Source organism: Dendrobates tinctorius, unplaced genomic scaffold, assembly GCF_039654945.1.
Source record: "Dendrobates tinctorius isolate UK_male_01 unplaced genomic scaffold, ASM3965494v1 ptg000019l, whole genome shotgun sequence".
NCBI classification, from domain to species: Eukaryota; Metazoa; Chordata; class Amphibia; order Anura; family Dendrobatidae; genus Dendrobates; species Dendrobates tinctorius.
Window position 1 is genome coordinate 31,731,657 of NW_027361687.1, and position 23,807 is coordinate 31,755,463.

Below are 23,807 nucleotides of genomic sequence, written 5' to 3' on the forward strand. Positions count from 1 at the left end.
TGAGTGGGGGGCTGCGATATACTGTGTATGTGGATAGCTGCATTATACTGCCTGTGTGGGGGGCTGCATTATACTGTGGGGGCTGCACTATACCGTGTGAGTGGGGGCCTGCATTATACTGTGTGTGGGGGAACTGCACTCTACTGTGTGAATGGGGGGCTGCGCTATATTGTGTATTTGTGGGGGGCTGAATTATAGTGTGTGTGTGTGTGTTTGGGGGGGGGTAACTGCACTATACTGTGTGAATGGGGGGCTGCACTATACTGTGTGTTTGTGGGGGGTCTGAATTATAGTGTGTGTGTGTGTGTGGGGGGGCTGCATTATACTCTGAAGGGGATGCATTATTTTCCATGAGGGGACTGCATTATGTTCTATGAGGGGAATACATTATACTCTGAAGGGGCCATGGTCAATGCATTTTACTGTATGTACAATGTGGGACCTGCATTATACTGTATCGAGGACTATCTGTACCGATCACTATTCCAAAGCCGGAGTAAGAGTAGGTGCACACGGTCAGTAATCGCTGTGGGTTGACTCAAGATAAATACTACCCGTACAATGTATTGGACGCGGTGAATCCGCACGGTTCAATGAATGCGTTCAATAGCTGGCAGCGTTTGGACAGCGGTCACATGCTGCATGCAAAGCGCTGCCAATTACCGAACGTGTGCAGCTACCCTAAAGGGGTCAGGAAACAAACATCGAACAACTTCATTATGGTCGATCACGCTCGTTTACCGGCCTGAACTTAGCACTTGTAATTACAACAGAAATGTTTCTGTGTGTTGATGCAATATGTGAGCATTTGGGGCCCCAAATTAAACTTTTGCTCAGGGCCTTACTTTGTCCAAAACCAGCCCTGTGTGTACCAAGACTCCCCGAGATGCGTAGTGCACCGAGAACACTCTAGAAAAGCGGTCATATACACCCCACACTGGCCAATTTGGAGATGCTCTGATCCCCTCGTGTGGTCTTGTCATAGCCGCTCAGATCCTTGCAACCATTTTTCTTCTTCCGTTGTCGCCATACGTCAGTGTCATCACTGCATTGGTCACTGGTATTAATGTTGTGGCTGACTGGTGGATACATAAGAGCAGATTTACGACAACTGCCTTCATTGCCCCTATCAACCAATCACAGGACAACTTTCATTTTACCAGAAGAGTATAAGAAGTGAAAGCTGAGTGGTAATTGGTTGCTAGGGGCCAATGTTGCTGTATATTCAGGACTTGGACTGCAGAGCTTTTAGAAATTCCTCTTTATTACACACGATACCTCCGGCGGTATTAGTGCCTCCCCGGGGCCCGCAGGAAGTATCATCACTGGACAAGATGGTAGACAAGCCTCTTGGAGCTGGACATCCATGAGTTATTTAGCATTGTGCAGGTGATTGGTCATTGTGGGGCCCCTCACATACAGTATAGTCACATACATAAACCTGAGCACAGGGTTGCAGGACTGAGCAGCAGAGAAATCTCCAGTCACAGCCAAGGCTGCAGCAACGATTCATCTCCATTCGTGGTGGACTACAAATCCCAGCATGCTGTCTCCTGCTGCCACATACTTCATACATCCTCATTAAATCCCCAGGCCTTCATCTCATCCCCCACCTCTTGTCCATAATCATTTCCACAGATCAGGGAGGGACCACCCCAAAATAGGAGGAGGTCCAGTCCCAGCCGGTGAGGGCTGTTCCCTGGGGCCCACATTCGCAGTCCACATCAAGGTCCCCCTGGCCCCAGAACAGTCTGCTACTCCTAGATTATAAGGCTTCTAAGGAAGGTCCCTGCCTGGTACCGGGGACAACGCCAATTAATTCTGTATTAGTTCTATATCTGAGTGAGTGGTGCCCCTAAGGACGAGGTGCCGCTGATCTCCCTCCGGCCATTTCTTAGATCAAAGAACACTTATTGCTTCCCTTCTTGGAGGAGCTCTTTAAATCCACAGGATCCTTCAACCCATGAGCCTGAAAGGAACAAAAGAGTTATCAAGAGGGTCTCATAGATATGGACAGTGACTATGGCGGTCTCACTCACCGCCCTCCGGGACATCTGCATTAGGATGTCTGTGGCCAGTGTATTAAATGACTGTGGAGAGAAGAAGACGAGTCAGTGGAGAAGACCCCCGGGACCCTAGACTCTGGAGCCGAAAAATAGCAGGTCATTCACCTCATCTACGTTCTGACTGGACTTAGCGCTCGTCTCAAAGAACCGGATTCCGTGATCCTTAGCGAGCTGACAGGTGAGGGGCAGAAAAAGAAAAGGCTGTTATAAAATGGCAGATATATATGTCATCCAAAAGTACACAAGACAGGTGCAGAGGCGTGTTCCCCCCGAGCGCCGGACACACGAGCAGAGGCGTCCCCCGAGCGCCGGACACACCAGCAGAGGCGTCTCCCCGAGTGCGCCAGACACATGAGTAGAGGAGTCCCCCCAAGCGCGCCGGACACACGAGTAGAGACGTCCCCCACAGCGCGCCGGACACACGAGCAGAGGCGTCCCCCACAGCGCGCCAGACACACGAGCAGAGGCGTCCCCCAGAGTGCGCCGGATACACGAGCAGAGGCGTCCCCCAGAGTGCGCCACACGAGCAGAGGCGTCCCCCAGAGTGCGCTGGACACACGAGCAGAGGCGTCCCCCAGAGTGCGCTGGACACACGAGCAGAGGCGTCCCCCCGAGTGCGCTGGACACACGAGCAGAGGCGTCCCCCCGAGTGTGCCACACGAGCAGAGGCGTCCCCCACAGCGCGCCAGACACACGAGCAGAGGCGTCCCCCAGAGTGCGCCGGATACACGAGCAGAGGCGTCCCCCAGAGTGCGCCGGATACACGAGCAGAGGCGTCCCCCAGAGTGCGCCACACGAGCAGAGGCGTCCCCCAGAGTGCGCCACACGAGCAGAGGCGTCCCCCAGAGTGCGCTGGACACACGAGCAGAGGCGTCCCCCAGAGTGCGCTGGACACACGAGCAGAGGCGTCCCCCAGAGTGCGCTGGACACACGAGCAGAGGCGTCCCCCCAGAGTGCGCTGGACACACGAGCAGAGGCGTCCCCCAGAGCGCGCCACACGAGCAGAGGCGTCCCCCAGAGCGCGCCACACGAGCAGAGGCGTCCCCCAGAGCGCGCCACACGAGCAGAGGCGTCCCCCAGAGCGCGCCACACGAGCAGAGGCGTCCCCCAGAGCGCGCCACACGAGCAGAGGCGTCCCCCAGAGCGCGCCACACGAGCAGAGGCGTCCCCCAGAGCGCGCCACACGAGCAGAGGCGTCCCCCAGAGCGCGCCACACGAGCAGAGGCGTCCCCCAGAGTGCGCCGGATACACGAGCAGAGGCGTCCCCCAGAGTGCGCCGGACACACGAGTAGAAACATCCCCCAGAGCGCGCCACACGAGCAGAGGCGTCCTCCCGAGCGCGCCGGACACACGAGCAGAGGCGTCCTCCCGAGCGCGCCGGACACACGAGCAGAGGCGTCCTCCCGAGCGCGCCGGACACACGAGCAGAGGCGTCCTCCCGAGCGCGCCGGACACACGAGCAGAGGCGTCCTCCCGAGCGCGCCGGACACACGAGCAGAGGCGTCCTCCCGAGCGCGCCGGACACACGAGCAGAGGCGTCCTCCCGAGCGCGCCGGACACACGAGCAGAGGCGCCCTCCCGAGCGCGCCGGACACACGAGCAGAGGCGTCCTCCCGAGCGCGCCGGACACACGAGCAGAGGCGTCCTCCCGAGCGCGCCGGACACACGAGCAGAGGCGTCCTCCCGAGCGCGCCGGACACACGAGCAGAGGCGTCCTCCCGAGCGCGCCGGACACACGAGCAGAGGCGTCCTCCCGAGCGCGCCGGACACACGAGCAGAGGCGCCCTCCCGAGCGCGCCGGACACACGAGCAGAGGCGTCCCCCCGAGCGCGCCGGACACACGAGTAGAGGCGTCCCCCCAGAGCGCGCCGGACACACGAGCAGAGGCGTCCTCCCGAGCGCGCCGGACACACGAGCAGAGGCGTCCCCCCGAGCGTGCCGGACACACGAGTAGAGGCGTCCCCCCGAGCGTGCCGGACACACGAGTAGAGGCGTCCCCCCAGAGCGCGCCGGACACACGAGTAGAGGTGTCCCCCCGAGCGTGCAGGACACACGAGCAGACAATGATCGCAAGCACGCAAAACACGCACTCACCTTTTCCCCTCGCTCTTTTGGGACTTTCCGTCTGCTCTCTATGTCACACTTATTTCCCAGAAGCATCCTCTCTACACCTGGAGCAGCATTCTGCAGGAAGAACAACACGTCACAGGAAAGGAACAGTCCAACCCAATCACCACCCACCCCCCAAAATGACCGGACCCAGTTAAGAGTCCAATTGAGTAAGATCATCTAGTGTTCCTCACTCTCAAGCACCCCAAACCCTCCAGGCCTGCAGAGCTGCAGGACCTCACACTCACTAAACATGTTCCTAATTCTTTGGAATGGATATGCCGCCTAAGCAGATCTTTGATACCTCTTACCTTTTGGACTTATCGACCTTGGATGACCCTCACCATCTGGACATCTGTCAGACATTACCCCCCCCAGGCTCCTGCACCCTTTGCTCCTCTAATAATCCTCCATCTTCTGGACTTCTGTTGCTGCTCCAGTCACTCACCTCTTTTATGCTCTTCATCCAGTTCTGAATATTTTCGAAAGATCGTTCGTCCGTGATGTCATAAACCAAGATGATCCCCTGAAAGACACAGTAACCATCCCCTTATATTCTCATACATAGTAGGTGGCCATAGGGAGCGGGCACTGAGCGGACGCTGCCTCCTGCTGGATGACTGGTAGAACTGCAGCATAAAAAACGAGTCGTCCAAGTAGAGTGCATCAGTAATTCGCGACCTGTTTTCTAAAAGCTACGAAGGTGAAGTACTCACCATTGCCCCCCGATAATAGGCTGTAGTAATTGTCTTGAATCTCTCCTGTCCGGCCGTGTCCCTAAAAGATACCAGTCATCAGTCACCTACCCCCTGACCTATAAAGGTGCATACAATTGGTCATTTTTGGGGTTATTACTAGTGATGAGTGAACGTGCTTGGAAACGTGTTATTCGAGCATGCTCGGGTGTTATCCGAGTATCTTGGGCGTGCTTGTGTATTATGATCAAGTCCATGTGGCTGCATGATTTGAGGCTGTTATAACACGTTATCCGACTACATTCGCTCATCACTAGTTATATCCTCCCTGTCTACCCATTGATATAACAGCTTTTTGGGATCACCTGTTTAAGGCCGGAGTCACACTAGATGTATAAAAAAAAAAAAAAAATTAATCGGTCCATTTTTCACGGACGAGAATTACACAAATGTTTCATGAACAGTGATACGTACAGTTGTGGCCAAAAGTATTGACACCCCTGTAATTCTGTCAGATAATACTCAGTTTCTTCCTGAATATGATTGCAAACACAAATTCTTTGGTATTATTATCTTCATTTAATTTGTCTTAAATGAAAAAACACAAAAAGAATTGTCCTAAAGCCAAATTGGATATAATTCCACAACAAACATAAAAAAAGAGGGTGGACAAAAGTATTGGCACTGTTCGAAAAATCATGTGATGCTTCTCTAATTTGTGTAATTAACAGCACCTATAACTTACCTGTGGCACCTAACAGGTGTTGGCAATAACTAAATCACACTTGCAGCCAGTTGACATGGATTAAAGTTGACTCAATCTCTGTCCTGTGTCCTTGTGTGCACCACATTGAGCATGGAGAAAAGAAAGAAGACCAAAGAACTGTCTGAGGACTTGATAAACCAATTTGTGAGGAAGCATGAGCAATCTCAAGGCTACAAGTCCATCTCCAAAGACCTGAATGTTCCTGTGTCTACCGTGCGCAGTGTCATCAAGAAGTTTAAAGCCCATGGCACTGTGGCTAACCTCCCTAGATGTGGACGGAAAACAAAAATTGACAAGAGATTTCAACACAAGATTGTGCGGATGTTGGATAAAGAACCTCAACTAACATCCAAACAAGTTCAAGCTGCCCTGCAGTCTGAGGGTACAACAGTGTCAACCCGTACTATCCGTCGGCGTCTGAATGAAAAGGGATTGTATGGTAGGAGACCCAGGAAGACCCCACTTCTTACCCCGAGACATCAAAAAGCCAGGCTGGAGTTTGCCAAAACTTACCTGAAAAAGCCTAAAACGTTTTGGAAGAATGTTCTCTGGTCAGATGAGACAAAAGTAGAGCTTTTTGGGCAAAGGCATCAACATAGAGTTTACAGGAGGAAAAAAGGGGCATTCAAAGAAAAAAACACGGTCCCTACAGTGAAACATGGCGGAGGTTCCCTGATGTTTTGGGGTTGCTTTGCTGCCTCTGGCACTGGACTGCTTGACCGTGTATATGGCATTATGAAGTCTGAAGACTACCAACAAATTTTGCAGCATAATGTAGGGCCCAGTGTGAGAAAGCTGGGTCTCCCTCAGAGGTCATGGGTCTTCCAGCAGGACAATGACCCAAAACACACTTCAAAAAGCACTAGAAAATGGTTTGAGAGAAAGCACTGGAGACTTCTAAGGTGGCCAGCAATGAGTCCAGACCTGAATCCCATAGAACACCTGTGGAGAGATCTAAAAATGGCAGTTTGGAGAAGGCACCCTTCAAATATCAGGGACCTGGAGCAGTTAGCCAAAGAAGAATGGTCTAAAATTCCAGCAGAGCATTGTAAGAAACTCATTGATGGTTACCGGAAGCGGTTGGTTGCAGTTATTTTGGCTAAAGGTTGTGCAACCAAGTATTAGGCTGAGGGTGCCAATACTTTTGTCTGGCCCATTTTTGGAGTTTTGTGTGAAATGATCAATGTTTTGCTTCATTCTCTTTTGTGTTTTTTCATTTAAGACAAATTAAATGAAGATAATACCAAAGAATTTGTGTTTGCAATCATTTTCAGGAAGAAACTGAGTATTATCTGACAGAATTGCAGGGGTGTCAATACTTTTGGCCACAACTGTATGTCATCCGTGTGCAATGCGAGGATGCGATTTCCTCGCATCAAAGTGTCCGTGTGACATCAGTATTGCATCTGTACAGTGAAATTTTCTCGCTGGCTTGCAAGATGGACATATAATGGGTCCATAGCCTCAAATATTCGTGAAAACATATATAGTCTATATATCTATATATGTCAGTGAGACACACATATTATATATATTTATATTTTATACAGAGGTAGATAGCAGAATTGCCGATAATTCAATTGTCGGCTTCTGTAAAATCATTACCGAACCCGACAGGATATGAGACATGGTTTACATACAGTAAACCATTGCACATCCGTTAGATTTATATATGTCCCTCACTAATAATGTTAGGAGTGTATGTGTGTTATATTTTGGAACTGTAGGTGTTAAAGGATTAACTCACTGAAAAAACTGGCGTGGGCGTTGGCGCAGATATTAATAGCCAAGAGAGGGACCAATGTTTTTGCCCCCCCCCCCCCCCCCCCCCCGGGTAAAAAAAAAAAAAAAAATCTGCCCCCAGCGAACCCCAGAAAAGGCTCATCTGTAAGATGCGCCAATTACGACACTTAGCCACTCTCTTCCCATTGCCCTGTAGTGGGTGGCATATGGGGTAATAAGGGGTTAATGTCACCTTGCTATTGTAAGGTGACCTTAAGCCTGGTTAATAATGGAGAGGTGTCAATAAGACACCTCTCCATTATTAATCCACTAGTCTGAAAGGGTTAAAAAACACACATTAAGAAAAAAGACTTTTAATGAAATAAATAAACGCACGTTTTTTCCGTCTTTATTTAACTCCCAATCCAAACGAAGCCATCGTTCTCCTGTAAAAAAATCTAAAATAAAAAGCAACAATATCCCATACCTGTCCGCCGTACAGTCAAGTCCCACGTCACAATCCATCTGAAAAGGTGAAATAGTTTACAACCGGGACCGGTGCTAATGCGACCGGCTCGGCTGTAAACCACGGAGGATTGCATGAAAAGCTGCCTGTACAGCCTTCACACCTGACCGGACATTAACTGATTTGCGTGGGAAAGTTTCTGAATACTTTCCCACGCTGTCAGTTCACCGCGGTTCATGCGGGGAGTCAGTGCAGCCTCAGTGACTACTGCTGACATCACTGAAGCTGCACTGACTCCCCGCCTGACCCGCGGTGAACTGACAGCATGGGAAAGTATTCAGAAACTTTCCCAAGCTAATCAGTTAATGTCCGGTCAGGTGGGGAGGCTGCGCAGGCAGCTTTTCCTTCATTCCTCCATGGTTTACAGCCGGACCATCGCATTAGCACCGGTCCCGGTTGTAAACTATTTAACCCCTTCAGATGGATTGCGGCATGGGACTTGACTGTACGGCGGACAAGTATGGGATATTGTTGCTTTTTTATTTGGGATTTTTTACAGGCGAATGATGGCTACGAATGGATTGGGAGTGAACTAAAGATGGAAAAAATGTGTTTATTTAGTTCGAGTCTTTTTTTCTTAATGTGTGTGTATATTTTTTTAACCTTTTCAGACTAGTGGATTAATAATGGATAGGTGTCTTATTGACACCTCTCCATTATTAACTAGGATTAATGTCATCTTACAGTAGCAAGGTGACATTAACCCCTTATTACCCCATATGCCACCAGCTACAGGGCAATTGGAAGAGAGCGGGTAAGTGCTGGAATTGGCGCATCTTAGAGATGCGCCTTTTCTGGGGTGGCTGGGGGCACATTTTTTTAGCCAGAGAGGGCCCAAAAACAATGGTCCCTCTCTAGGCTAATAATTTCTGCCCTCAGTCACTGGCTTGCCCTCTCTGGCAGAGAAAATTGCGCGTGAGCCCACGCCAGTTTTTTCGTGAATTAATCCTTTAATTTAACACACATACATGAAAACAGAAAAAAATAGGACGGCACTCACCGTTCTGATTTGATAGTATGCCAGGAGCGCGAAATGGCCGTTGGCCACAGCTTGTACATTACTCCCGAGCCAATGCTTTTTATCCTTCAATAAAACTATCACATCAGAACAGTGACTGCCATCCTCTTTTTTCTATTTTCATGCATAGAATTCTTGTCTATTTCTTAAAGGATTGAGCACCCGTTCTTTTGGGTTTGTGGCGTTAATTTCAGGTGTGTGAATTGTACCTTATGGCATGTTGCTAAGGTAAGGTGGTTGCATCTGTGCCGAATTGATCTTTTCTTGTTGGAACTTTAACACACATACACTACTAACATTATTAGTGAGGGACATATAAAAAAAAAATAACGGCTATGCAATGGTTTACTATATGTAAACCATGTCTCATATCCTATCGGGTTCTGTAATGATTTTACAGATTCCGACAATTGAATTTTAACCTATTCTGCTATCTATATCTCAATGAAATATAAATCTATTTATATAATTGCCTTGTAATGTTTTCATTTCCTGTTCTGTCCAGATGTCACCATATCCCAGAATTCCAAGCGGAGGAAGTTCACCGACTGCCATATTGGGACACCCAAGTGATGGGTGTCTCAATATGGAAACTGCTGCTAGTACCAACCTATTGCACGGTACTACCAGCGGAACACCGTCGCACCACACACACACTCTATACGCCGTATGCACCACACACACACACACAGCCTCTTGCACGGTACCACCAGCGGAACACCGTCGCACTGCGCCTGCGAGAATTCCTCGCAGCAGTGAATCATTCGGCTGATCCCGGCGGCAGATGTGCGACGTGTCTACAGGCAGAGGAAACTGGTCACATTAAAGGGGTTTTCCCAAGAACGAAAGTTCATTTTAAAAATTGTGTCTGAACGTGTATGGAGCATACCACATCTCCTGGGCAGGGGAGGAAGCAAAAGACAATACTGACATTACAGCAGGAGATCACAGAGGATTCATTTTGTGAGGTAAAATATTTCACTGACTGTTTTTAAACAATATTTAACCTCACAAAATGTATCCTCTGTGATCTCCTGCTGTAATGTCAGTATTGTCTTTTGCTTCCTCCCCTGCCCAGAGCTGTGGTATGTTCTGTACAAGGTCAGACACAGGGGTGAGAAAGACAGAGCACAGGGGGGAGACAGCTCAAACGGGACAGCACCTGAGGGGAGAACACAGCACAGGAAGGAGAAAGACAGCAGACAAGGGGGATAGAACATGGGGTAGACAGGTCAAAGAAGAGAGTACAGACCGGAGAAGTCAGCACATGGGGAAAGAGAGAGTGGATAGGTGGGTGAGCACACACCTATACTATGTGTATACATGTATTCTATCTATTCTATTTTAACGTGTCAGCGTGATTTTACATTATAGCGCACTGAATTACCGGCTATTCTAAAGGACACCGGTGCGTATTTCTTGCAAGTCACATGCATGGTCTGTGTGTAATCCGTTTTTCTCACCCCCCATAGACTTGCATTGGCGAGTCTCGGCCGAGATATGGTAGAAATCATAGCATGCTGCGATTTCTCTCGCATGTATAATACGGGCGAGAAAAAAAAAAAAAAAAAAAAAAAATCGGCTGATGGGAGCTGCCCCATAGATTAATATTGGTCCGAGTGCTATGCGATTTTTTCTCGCATAGCGCTCGTCTGTATTTCTCTCTAGTGTGACTCCGGCCCTGTTTTACACTCAATGCTGCTGCAGAACCTCTTGAACGTTCCACCCCTCAATGACTCACCAGACCTGCAGTTTGATTTTTTTCCCGTGGATTTCGGTCGTTCGGATCTTAAAGTCAATTCCTGCACAGAAAAAGGGGACACCATTATAAGAATTGGCCATGGTGCCATACAGAATACTGGGAGAGTGAGGTGTCAGCGGCCATATTGTGGGGGTTATTCTGTGGTCACCCAACTTTCCTGAACTCCAGTGTATTGTCATTCTGGACTCACACAGAGGCATTATACCGCCATCATGTTGCAGATTTCGGTAGTTTTTACCCCTCCCCCTTCCAAGCTACAAAGGACTGGACATATAGGGACAGGAAGGAAGATGAGGAATCCTGAGTGACGGCGGATTAGCGATTATGTGTCTTCCTGCTTTTGTTACTAAGATGAAATCAAAAAACTAGGGAAGTCTCCAACATCGTTGCGTCAAGTTAGTCACCAGAGCCAGATTGACAGATCCATGAAAAGTTGGCGTATATTGCTCTATACTTCTACAACTGAAGTGATGCATGGTCCCTCCTAGATCACAAAATGGCTAAATACGATACGAGCGAAGAGTGAGAGGCTGACATACAATGGAAGACTCGGAGGAAGGGCTGAGCAAAGATTGTACCATTATAAAGCAAGATACAACACAATAACACTACAATCACACACAAGGAAGGATGAGAAACCAGCGACTGTACACAGCGTATACGACGACATACCAGATGAACACAACCATACACAAGGAAGGACAAGAAACCAGCGATTGTTCACAGCGTGCACAACACAGCCACACAACATATATAACAACACATTCATACACAAGGGAGGACGAGAAACTAGCGACTGTACACAGCGAGGACAACATAATGCAGCCACAAACCAGATGTAACAACACAACCATACTCAAGGAAGGATGAGAAACCCGTGACTGTACACAGCGTGCACAACACAGCCACACACCATATATAACAACACATTCATACACAAGGGAGGACGAGAAACTAGCGACTGTACACAGCGAGGACAACATAATGCAGCCACAAACCAGATGTAACAACACAACCATACTCAAGGAAGGATGAGAAACCAGTGACTGTACACAGCGTTCACAACACAGCCACACACCATATATAACAACACATTCATACACAAGGGAGGACGAGAAACTAGCGACTGTACACAGCGAGGACAACATAATGCAGCCACAAACCAGATGTAACAACACAACCATACTCAAGGAAGGATGAGAAACCAGTGACTGTACACAGCGTGCACAACACAGCCACACACTGGATATAACAACACAACCACACAAGGACGAGAAACCAGCGACTGTACACAGCGAGGACAACATAATATAGCAACACACCAAATGTAACAACACAACCACACACAAGGAAAAATGAGAAACCAGCAACAGTACACAGTGTGCATAACACAGCCACACACTGGATATAACAACAAAACCATACACAAGGAAGGATGAGAAACCAGCGACTGTACACAGCGAGGACAACATAATACAGCAACACACCAAATGTAACACAACCACACACAAGGAAAAATGAGAAACCAGCAACAGTACACAGTGTGCATAACACAGCCACACACTGGATATAACAACAAAACCATACACAAGGAAGGATGAGAAACCAGCGACTGTACACAGCGAGGACAACATAATACAGCAACACACCAAATGTAACAACACAACCACGCACAAGGAAAAATGAGAAACCAGCAACAGTACACAGCGTGCACAATACAGCCACACATCAGATTTAACAACACATTCATACACAAGGGAGGACGAGAAACTAGCGACTGTACACAGCGAGGACAACATAATACATCCACACACCATATATAACAAAACATTCATACACAAGGGAGGACGAGAAACTAGCGACTGTACACAGCGAGGACAACATAATACAGCCACACACCAGATGTAACACCACAACCATACTCAAGGAAGGATGAGAAACCAGTGACTGTACACAGCGTGCACAACACAGCCACACACTGGATATAACAACACAACCACACACAAGGACGAGAAACCAGCGACTGTACACAGCGAGGACAACATAATATAGCAACACACCAAATGTAACAACACAACCACACAAGTAAAAATGAGAAACCAGCGACTGCACACAGCATGAACACAGTCACACACAGGATATAACACAACCACACACAAGGAAAAATGAGAAACCAGCGACTGTACACAGCGAGGACAACATAATACAGCAACACACCAAATGTAACAACACAACCACACACAAGGAAAAATGAGAAACCAGCAACTGTACACAGCGTGCACAATACAGCCACACACCATATATAACAAAACATTCATACACAAGGGAGGACGAGAAACTAGCGACTGTACACAGCGAGGACAACATAATACAGCCACACACCAGATGTAACACCACAACCATACTCAAGGAAGGATGAGAAACCAGTGACTGTACACAGCGTGCACAACACAGCCACACACTGGATATAACAACAAAACCACACACAAGGACGAGAAACCAGCGACTGTACACAGCGAGGACAACATAATACAGCAACACACCAAATGTAACAACACAACCACACAAGTAAAAATGAGAAACCAGCGACTGCACACAGCATGAACACAGTCACACACAGGATATAACAACACAACCACACACAAGGAAAAATGAGAAACCAGCGACTGTACACAGCGAGGACAACATAATACAGCAACACACCAAATGTAACAACACAACCACACAAGGAAAAATGAGAAACCAGCAACTGTACACAGCATGCACAATACAGCCACACATCAGATTTAACAACACATTCATACACAAGGGAGGACGAGAAACTAGCGAAGGTACACAGCTTGCACAACATAGTACAGCCACAAAACACAACACAGCCATTTACAAGAAAGGATGAGTATTCAGCGAAAATACACAGCCACACACTGGATATAAAAACAGAATCATATACAAGGAAGCACGAGAAACCAGCGATTGTACACAGAGCAGAACACAATACCGCCATACACCAGATGTAACAACCATACACAAGGAAGGACAAGAACCCAGCAATTGTACACAGCGGGCACAAACATAGTTACATCCACACAACGCAACACAACCATACACAAGGAGACGAGAAACCAGCGACTGTACACAACGTGCACAATACAGCCACGCACTGTATATAACACAAAAACACACAAGGAAGGATGAGAAACTACAGCAACACGCAACATAAAGATATAGAAACAGTTCAATGACCAACGGACACCAAAAGATACAGAACCGGTTCACACACAGACGTGGCAGCTCTGGCCAGGCCGAGCTTGCCCACTGAGCTGACAGTCTGCACTCTAGTTCTGGCTGGCTGTATGGGATCCCCGGACACAGGGGAAGGGCAGGGACAAGTTACCTATGGTGGAGATGTAGGTGTTGTTGAAGCTGTCCTCAGAGAAGCGGACGATCAAACAAGTCTTCCCCACCCCGCTGTCCCCGATCAGCAACAGCTTGAAAAGATGGTCATAGGATTTTGCCATATTGACCTGGAAAGGAAGAGAGAAAAGAGGAGAGCAAAAGTAAAAAAGAGCCAAAAGGGGGGGAGGAGGAGGAGGAAGAAGAGAGAACAAGGGCAGGAGAGGAGGAGGAGGAGGGGAGCTGCCAGGAGACAACTCAGGATTGGCCAGAAAAAAAAAGGAAAACTTGCAGGAATGAAGAAAAGAATGGGAAGAGGAGGCACTTCGCTCTGTACACAGGAGTCAGTAGGGAAGAGGAGGAGGCACACCACCAGGGACACAGGAGATTCTGGGGAAGAGGCATTGTACCTGGGGACCCTGAAGACACCAGGGAATAGGAGGAGGCTCTCCACAATGGGCCCCAGGAGACATTAGGAAACAGAAGGTACTCCACCTGGGGATCCAGGAGACACCAGGCAAGAGGAGGCACTCCACCCAGAGACCACAAGTAACACCAGGCAAGAGGAAGAGGCTCTTCAGCCAGGAACCCAGGAGACACCAGAGGCAGGACACCCGGAACCCAACAGACACCAGGGAACAAGTAGAACTCTGCTCAGGCGACACTCCACCTGGGACACAAGAGACACTTGGGAAGAGGGACTCACTCCAGTCAGAACACAGGAGCCCCCAGGGGTGGGGCGGCACTCCAACCGGGACCCAGGAGACACCAGGGAAGAGGAGGAGGCCCTCCACCTGGGAACCCAGAAGACACCAGGGAAGAGGAGGAGGAGGCCCTCCACCCGTGAATCCAGAAGATGCAGGACACCCGGAAACTCAGACACATGGGAACAAGTAGCACTCCACTCAGGAGAGACGTGAGAAGAGGAGGCACTCCACCCGGGACACAGGAGACACCTGGGAAGAGGAGGCACTCCACCTGGGACACCACAGACACCTGGAGACGCCAGGGAAGGGGAGGTACTCCACCCGGGACCCAGTAGCCACCAGTGAACAGGAGGCACTGGACCCAGGAGGCACCAGGGAAGAAGAGGCACTCCACCCAGGAGCCACCAGGAAAGAAGAGGAGGCACTCCACCTGGGACCCAGGAGCCATCAGGGAACAAAAGGAGGCACTCTGCCAGGGACAGAAGAGCCACCAGGGAATAAGAGGCACGCCACCAGGGCCTTGGGAGCTTCAGGGAAGGGGAAGCACTCCACCCTGGACCCACCAGGGGAGGGGAGGTACTCCACCAGGGACCCAGGAGCCACCAGAAAAAGAGAGGCACTCCACCAAGGACCCAGGAGCCACCAGGGAAGAGAGGAAGGCACTCCTCCAGGATACACCCGGGAAGAGAGGTACTCCAACATGGTCCCAGGAGCCACCAGGGAAGAGGGGTAGGCACTCCACCTGGGACCCAGGAGCCACCAGAGAAGAAAAGGAGGCACTCCACCCAGGAGCCACCAAGGAAGGGGAGGCACTCCACAAGGGACCCACGAGCCACCAGGGAAGGTAAGGCATTCCACCAGGGACTCAGGAGCCACCAGGAAAGAAGGGGAGGCACTCCACCCAGGACCAATTAGCCACCAGAGAAGGGTAAGCACTCTATCCAGGATCCACCAGAGAAGGGTAGGCACTCCACTCGGGTCCCAGGAGTCACCGGGGAAGAAGAGGCACTCCACCCAGGAGACACCAGGAAAAAAGTGGCACTCCACCTGGGACAATGCAGGCAACAAGGAAGAAGCAACACTTCACCTGACACATAGGGCATGGAGACCACTACCACAGGAGACACAGCTTGTGGAAAAGAGAAACTCAGGAAATGAGGCGAGGCTGAAGTTGGTTTCTTATTCGTCCAGTTTCTTATTCAGGGCTGAAGTTGGTTTCTTAGGCTAGTTTCACATTAGCGTTTTTTTGCGCAGCGCATCGGGCGCATAAAAAACGCAAAGAAAAACGCAAAACAAATGCGCGTTTTTTTAACGTCATGCGCACGCTGATGCGTCAAAAAAATGCAGCGTTGCTTGCGTTTTCCATGCATTTTTGCATGCGTTTTTTTATGCACATGCGTTTTTAGGTGTGACATTTTTTCCATTGTCTAGAGAACATTCTAGACTTGTTTAACTCAAATACGCATGCGCAAAAAAACGCAACCGTGCGCAAGACCATGCGCACGCATGCGTTCCCATAGACTTCAATGTGTTTTTGCGCATTCCGTGCGCAAGCGTGCGCATGCGTTTTTTTGCCGAGACAGGGCGGACCAAAAAATGCAACATGTTGCGTCTGGCGCGCAAGACAAAAAAACGCATGCGCACGAAAACGCAAGTGTGCGCAAGACCATGCGCACGTCATGTTAAACATAGGTGCGCAGTGCGCATGATGCGCTGCGCACAAAAGCGCAAATGTGAAACCAGCCTTATTCGGCAATTTTTTCTTTTCTTGTTTTTACAGGTTTAACAAAAATAAGCAACACAATGATAATAAACAATGCACTGAGGTGCCCTGATGTGAATACACTTAAAATCAGCGTCAAAAATTATAAAACTGGCACAAAAATGGGCATCAAAGGGCATTAATGAAAGGGTTAAATGACTTCGTGGAAATAAGGGGACAATAATAAGTGTGACACAAAGAAGGTGGCAAAGGTAAAAGTGTGACACAAAAGTCAAGAGAAACAGCTACCCAATATTTTACCCTAATTTATCTATTTCAGTCTTCACTTCCCCCTCCACAGGCGACTGTTCAGTTATTGGATCAGCCTTCTTTCCCCCCCTCTGGCAGCTATATAGAACCTAGATCAGTCCCCCCGTCTACCAGCTATATAGTCCATAGTTCTTGGATCAGTCTGCTCCTGCACCCAAACCCCCCCCCCCCCCTCCGGAAACTGTATAGTTCCCTATAAGTTTCTGGATCCTGGCAGCTGTAATATAGTTCCCAGGAAGTTTCTGGATCAGTCTCCCCTCCCCTCTGGCAGTTGTACAGTTCCCAGTAAGTTCCTGGATCAATCTCCTCCCCCCACTGGCAGCTGTATATTCCCCAGTTAGTCTTCAGATCAGTCCCCTTCCCCCTCTGGCAACTGTAGAATTTCCACATCAGTCTCCTCCCCCATCTGGTAGCTGTATAGGTTCCAGATCAGTCCCCTTCCCCCTCTGGCTACTGTATAGTCTACATCGCTTTCCGGCTCTGTCATTATTCCCTCTTATACACAATGGCTTAATTATGGTTTGTGCTTGTCATAGAAAGTTTGAAATGTTAGAAAAGTTTTGTGCAGCCTCCCAGCTCAAGCAAGTTTTTGGGTGGCGTTTAGCATGAGGAGGCGTAGGCTGCGGAGATTTACGGCAGGCGTGTCACGGCCCTTGGCGGGAGTACGTGGCTCAAGCGTCCTCCTCGGTGCATCGCTCAGCCGCTATGTAAGAAACGGACATAAGAAAAAGACGCCAAAAGTCGCAGCTGGTAACCGCCATGAACGCCCCTGACAGTGTGCACAGCGTTCAGCGAGGCAGAAAACGGTCCATGAACCGTATATGAACGTATTGTCTGGTCCTGCAGAACCGCAGTGTGGGACGAAGGTGGGCTTCAGGCAATGGGGTGGGGTAGACTAGTCAGCTGCTCGGCCTCGCCTCCTCCTCGGTGCTAGGTACCACAGGACATGTCCTGACTTGTCTCCTCCATTGTTCTGCCTTATGTTTGGTGACCGGGCATATAACAGCCATCCTGCAGTGCCCCCCGGCTGTAAACCCTCTGTCTCGGGGACACAGAGCTTCATGGACGCCCTCTGCCCCCAACGCCCCCAAGAAAAGTTATGACAAAGACCGCCATTGACCTTCCTAAGATGGCGGGCCGCCGCCTCAAATACGTCACTTCCGGGCGTGCGGCCACTCTGCCTTATATACAGCGTTGCGCTTCCGGTTTTCCTCCTTTTCTGCAGCGGCCGCGTCTTGAGAACATGCCTGTGAGTGCGGGGAGCGGAGTTGGGCCTGGGGTGGCGGAGTGAGGCCAGGGAAGCGGGATAGTGACCAGGATGGGGGATTATATACCGGGGAGCTCTGCTGGGGGCGCTGAGAGGCGGGTAACGAGGACGAAATGCGGGCAAGATGGCGTAGCTAGGCCTGGAGTGAGGCCTTCCTGTATCACTATGTGACTGGACCCCCAGCCTTTGAGCTGGGGGGTCGAGGATCTCCCAGTGTAAGCTGTTGCTATGTTTACCTGCGTGGCTTCCTGCCTTCTGGCTAATGGAGGGGCCTTTCACTGTTCTTTGAACCTAAGGGCTGGTAATTTGGGGGGGGGTTAAAATGAATCAGGTAATACGATTTTGGGGTGCTTAGCTGCTGAAGTTATGTACTGGTCAGACTGGGGCATGGGTGGTCTATCTACACTCGGGGTCTGTTCAGGTGCTTTCTGGAGCATATGTATTTTGGGGTCTCAGTTCAGGGTGTGTGTTTACTTTAGATCTCTACAGCTGGGTTTAGGGAAAGGGGTGTATATTGGGGTCTACTTCAGTCCTGGGGTGTTTATTTTTGTCTCTATGGGTGCCTCCTTTTGTTGTGGTCTCTACACTTAAGTTTGGGTATAGCAGCTGTGTATTTGGGGAGTCTTTATACCTGTGGTTTGGAGGGGGGGGTTATTAGGGTCTTATTTCAGTTTGTGGGTGAATATTTTTGGATTTTACAGGTTGCTTTGGGGGGCCTCGGCAATGGGTATATATTGTTTTTTGGTTTGTTAGTCTTTATAATAACTGTTTTGGGGTCTCACTCTTCTCCTTCCACAGCTCGCTAAAGACCTCCTGCACCCTTCTCCCGAAGAGGAGAAGCGGAAGCACAAGAAGAAGCGTTTGGTCCAAAGCCCCAACTCCTACTTCATGGACGTGAAGTGTCCAGGTGAGTTTCTGGGAGGGAAGAGTCTTCTATGCCGCTACCTGTGCAATATCTGACCGTGTCCCCCCCTCATCTCCTGACAGGTTGTTATAAGATCACCACGGTGTTCAGCCATGCTCAGACAGTCGTCCTGTGTGTGGGCTGCTCCACGGTCCTCTGCCAGCCCACCGGTGGCAAAGCGCGACTGACAGAGGGTGAGTTTTGTAAATGTAAAAGGACTGTTAAGTTTCTACCATTGCATCAAGTATTCTGAACGATTATCAAGGTATCCTGCTTCCGGTCAGTGGTCACATCCAGAGACGAGTGCTGATCACTTCTTGTAGGTGGACTATACTCCATAGGCTAAGGGGCTTTTCGAAATGTGAAAGCCCCCTTTAAAGGCAATATTTGGTGAAAATGAGGTATTTGTACAGAGGATGGCTAATGTCCTGATCTGTGGAGGTCTGACTGCTACTGAATGGGTGTGGGGGGGAGGGGAGTAGTGTACATGCACAACTGCAGCCCTATTTGTTCTCTATGGGTCTGGTGTTCTGTGAGCCAGGCTTTTACCGGCAGCCCCATAAAGAATGATTACAGCTGTGGTCAGGCGTTTCACCTGCTGCACACTTTTGTAACTGGTTAAGAAATTACCTGATACAACCTCATGATGGATGTTTTTCACTAGACAGCACTATAGCTGGTGATACATGGGGATCACTCACTAGAGGAAATTAATCCCCCCCCTCTTATGTAAGAGAAATGCGTAATGGCCTACTGCAACATGTGTACTTGAAAACCACTGACAAATGTTAGCCATGACTGTTTGGTCCGGGTTTGTTTGTACAGTCAGTGTTTCTCTTGTCTGTGAAAATCAGGCAGTGCTGAGAAACCGCTTGGGTGCTGCCATTGGTGCCTATAGACTTTATATGTGTGATAAAGGTATGACTAGGGTCACAGACTATAATGGAACAGTGATAGTTGGATGTCTGGTTGAGGCCTCATCCTTGGGCCTGTGTAGTGCACAACAGTAGTAGTGCATGGTAGTATCCAGGGCTGTGGAGTCGGTAAGCCAAACCTCCGACTCAATTTCCCTTACACCGACTCCACGACTCCGACTCCCACACATATTGCTTATATTTATGTGAAAAATTATTGTAGTACAATGTGAACCTCAGACATTTAATCATTTTTATGATCCAATAATCAAGATATTTAGATAGAACAGAATATATATTGGTGTACTACCCGGTTTTCATTCTTTTTGGTACAGCTACGATATGGATAGACAGATATGGATAAATGGATAGATAGAGCAGATTTCTAATCTGCTTTTGCTATTGAAAACATTATCTATGAGCTCAAAAACCTTTCAGGTGATGCAGTTTTTTAAAAAGATGATCAGCTTTTGCAGCTGAAAAACGTATCCTCAAAAAACACAGGAAAAACGCTGTGTGTGAATGTAGCCTTAGATCAGGAATATAACAGCCATTTATAGGACATTTCATAACTTTCCCAAACTCCTATGAAAAAATATTCAGCACATCCTGCATTGAATTACTGTACCCAATTTATTATATATTTTAGGAGTCGGTCCATTTTATACCGACTCCACCAAAATGAGCACCGACTCTCCGACTCCACAGCCCTGGTAGTATCTGTGGTATTTACACACAACCACTGGTTATATGCTCAGATAGTGTTATTCGAGCACGCTTGTGTGCCAAGTGTTTTCAGCATCCTCGATTCGCTACGGTTGCATGTCTTGTGGCTGTTCGACAGTTGCAACACATGCATGGATAGCCTTTTTTGTTTGTCAATCCCTGCATGTGTTGCAGCTGTAGGACAGCCACAAAACGTGCAGTGGCAGTGAATTGGGCATATAATGTTCAAGCATGCCAAAGATACTCTTAGCACATGTGTGCTCAGATAACACCTTATCCAAACATGTTTGCTCATCACTAGTAGAGGTGAGCAAATTTGTTCGGGTTCTCGTTCGGCAAGCTATAGCGCTTACCAAATAAACTGCAGAGGGAACCTGGCTTCCTGGATTGTGCCAGCTGATCAGCGCTAGAGCTGCATGTTTCACAGCAGTGTCAGTCACAGCACATGTACGGGAGAGCCTGTGTGTTGGGCTCCCTGTGACTGACACAGCTGCGACACATGCACTTGCAGAGCTGAACAGCTGATTATCTGGCACAATCCAGGAAGCCGGGTTCCCTCAGCAGTTCATTCGGTAAGCGCTATTGCTTGCCGAATAAGGCTATGTGCACACGGTGCGGTTTCTGCTGCGGATCCGCAGCAGAACTGCAGGTGATCTACAGTACCATTGTAGCCTATGTAAAAAAAAAAAAAAAAAAACGCTGTGGACTTCGTACGGAATAAAAGCAGCATGTCACTACTTTTGTGTGGTTTTGCTGTAGTTTTCCACCTGCTCCATTCTACAAATCTGCAGGTGGAAAACTGCACAAAGAATGCACTAAATCCGCAGGAAAAATGCAGGTCATTTGACCTGCGGATTTAGTAAAATCCGCGGGAGGATTCGCACCGTGTGCACATAGCTTAAGAGAACCCAAACAAATTTGCTCAACTCTAATCACTAGTAACCACTGGTGTCTCATAAAAAACACAGCAAGAAGTCAGGCTCTTTCAAGTGCAAGATGCTGCTGAATATGTTGGTGCTATATAAATACAACTTTTACAGAATTTGAAACGCGCAGTGGTACTAAATGGTACCATGGATGAATCTCACAAGGAAATGCCTAGATGAGGTACTTATAATTTAATGTTGGGGTGCTCCTACTGTGGCTGTATTCCAGGGGACCTTTTGTAATGTTGGGGTGCTCTTCTGATGGTAAATGCCTCTGTCAGGGTGGTGCTTCAGCTGCTGACTCTTCTCTCCCCACAGGTTGCTCTTTCAGGCGGAAGCAGCATTAGATGTGGACGCTCTGAATCCGTGCGGTGGTGTTGCCATTTCTGGCTGGAGAGTGGACTGTACATGGCAGGGGGGCCAGGCTCTGCTCACCCCAGGACACTGTAGCCTCTACCCTGTCAATAAATTTTGGATACAATTTGATTTTGCGTGTTTCAGAATGTTATTTCCAGGAATTATTGGACCCCTGGGAGGTGGGGGTTTCTCTTCTGTCAATCATTGAATGAATTCTCCTGATCTGTTTGTTTCTGGGGAAATGGTCATAACAGAATAGAATGGGACTTTCTAGGGTGAGAAATCAGGCAGTAACTGGGGAGGGGATGAAATGTACAAGGGGTGTTCAGAAAGTGATCTGAGTGAAACTTGTCTCAATGTGCAACAAAAATCAGAAGTTCTGTCTTGACAGCGCTAGAAGTGACAGGATGGTGAGTGCAGTACCTTGTGGCTCTACACAGCTTTGTGCTGTGATTAAATGACTTACAAAGGAAGTGTGATGCTGGAAGATTGTTTGGTCAAAGTAAGTCATGAATTAGGCTTTTCAGTTGATATGGTTTCCAATGGTGTTCATGTCAGAGGTTAGTTCCTTTAGGATGCCACCAATGTGGCTTGAGCAAAAAAATCATGTTGCCAGAAATTTAGTTGTGTGATTGATCATGGGTCCACCACAATTATCCTGAGCCCAAACAATGGATGTACAAAGGATATACAGCAGTTGGCTGGAGAGATCATGGCACTTTTTTTGGGATTGATTGTGTGGCCTGAATGTTAAAAAAAAAAAAACAAAAAAAAAAAACCGGTGTTTCTAATGTTCCAACAATAGAGGCAAGTGCGGCTATTGTAGAGAATGCTATAGGAAGATGGTGGCCGATGTGTTGCTTCTCTATAATGCAGCACAAACTGGTAGCAAGGAATGAGGCTACACCAACAGTCCACATCTGACTCCCCATGATCATTTCTATTCTAGTTGTGTGGATAACATTTTCCTGATAACATACGATCACACACTACACATCTACCCTCAGGCACATGCCAGAAGCTTTGCACCTACAGCAGGCTTCAGCGAGCATTGAGACATCCAGGAGGAGAATTCACGTCTTCCACCTTTTAAAGTGTGTATCCTGGCACCCACAGACTACAGGGACAGTGCTGTGGGCCAATAATCTGTTGCTAGCAGGTGACTAATCTGATCCATGGAGCCAACTTTGAGCATGCACTGCCTGAAACCAGAGTTCACACTGGCTCTTCAAACAACTTGTGATGGTAAAATGCCTTGATGTCAGGGCAGCCTTATTATGGATGACTCCAGGATGCTGCAGGGTCTGGTGCAAATCCCTGCAGAGGACCTTGGTGCTCAAATATACAGCTGTACTAATATTGTTTTGGAGAACCACACAAGTCTCAAATAGAGGCAGTGACACAACCAGAAGTACTGTGACCCCCATCACCTCTTTACCATATGTATGTTTGTTCAGGTATACTTATTTTTACCTTAAGAGTGTCTAAAGGGGACTTAACACATAGCGATATTGCAACATGTGACACCTCCAACCAGTTCCCCCACTGGCTATTGCTGATTGCACAAGATCGGCCTGGTCCATTTCTTGTCAGTGGCTTCCTGCTGACGAGCGACGCGTGGGTTGGACGTCATCACTGCGTGTGACCGGTAATGACCACTGCTGCTGAGATCTGCCTGTGTGGCAGCTTACTAACAACCATTTAGCAATGCACCAGCGATCCTGACCGGGTTGTATCATCAGGATCGCTGGTGCATCGCTAAGTGTAACTGGGCCCTTAACCCGTTACTCCCAGCAATGAGCCCACCTCAAAGCCACGACGCCAGATGTTTTAAACAGCTGACGTGCCTGTGATAGGCATGAGCTGAAGCATGATCCACCCATGCCTATTAACTAGTTAAATCCCACTGACCGCAGG

At 48.6% G+C, this 23,807-nt stretch overlaps 2 protein-coding genes across 5 annotated transcripts; one reads left to right on the forward strand and one right to left on the reverse strand.

Moving 5' to 3' along the window:
• Positions 1–1,246: 1,246 nt before the first annotated feature.
• RAB13 (RAB13, member RAS oncogene family) lies at positions 1,247–17,951 on the reverse strand. 4 transcript variants are annotated; one of them, XM_073566825.1, is made up of 9 exons: positions 17,917–17,950; positions 14,059–14,188; positions 10,644–10,704; positions 4,892–4,952; positions 4,624–4,701; positions 4,161–4,250; positions 2,172–2,237; positions 2,040–2,090; positions 1,247–1,969 (listed from the first exon to the last, which is right to left on the reverse strand). In XM_073566825.1, the coding sequence occupies exons 2-9, from the start codon at positions 14,180–14,182 to the stop codon at positions 1,895–1,897; spliced, it is 606 nt and encodes a 201-aa protein (XP_073422926.1). In that variant the 5' UTR covers positions 14,183–14,188; positions 17,917–17,950; the 3' UTR covers positions 1,247–1,894. The 4 variants fall into 4 exon arrangements, with proteins under 4 accessions (XP_073422926.1, XP_073422925.1, XP_073422927.1 ...); XM_073566824.1 differs by lacking the exon at positions 17,917–17,950 and adding an exon at positions 16,788–17,742; XM_073566826.1 differs by lacking the exon at positions 17,917–17,950 and adding an exon at positions 14,553–14,709.
• On the forward strand, positions 17,887–22,019 carry RPS27 (ribosomal protein S27). Its single transcript, XM_073566829.1, has 4 exons — positions 17,887–18,045; positions 18,862–18,970; positions 19,051–19,161; positions 21,852–22,019. Exons 1-4 carry the CDS (start codon positions 17,896–17,898, stop codon positions 21,878–21,880), a joined length of 399 nt encoding a protein of 132 aa, XP_073422930.1. The 5' UTR covers positions 17,887–17,895; the 3' UTR covers positions 21,881–22,019.
• The last annotated feature ends 1,788 nt before the right edge of the window (positions 22,020–23,807 follow it).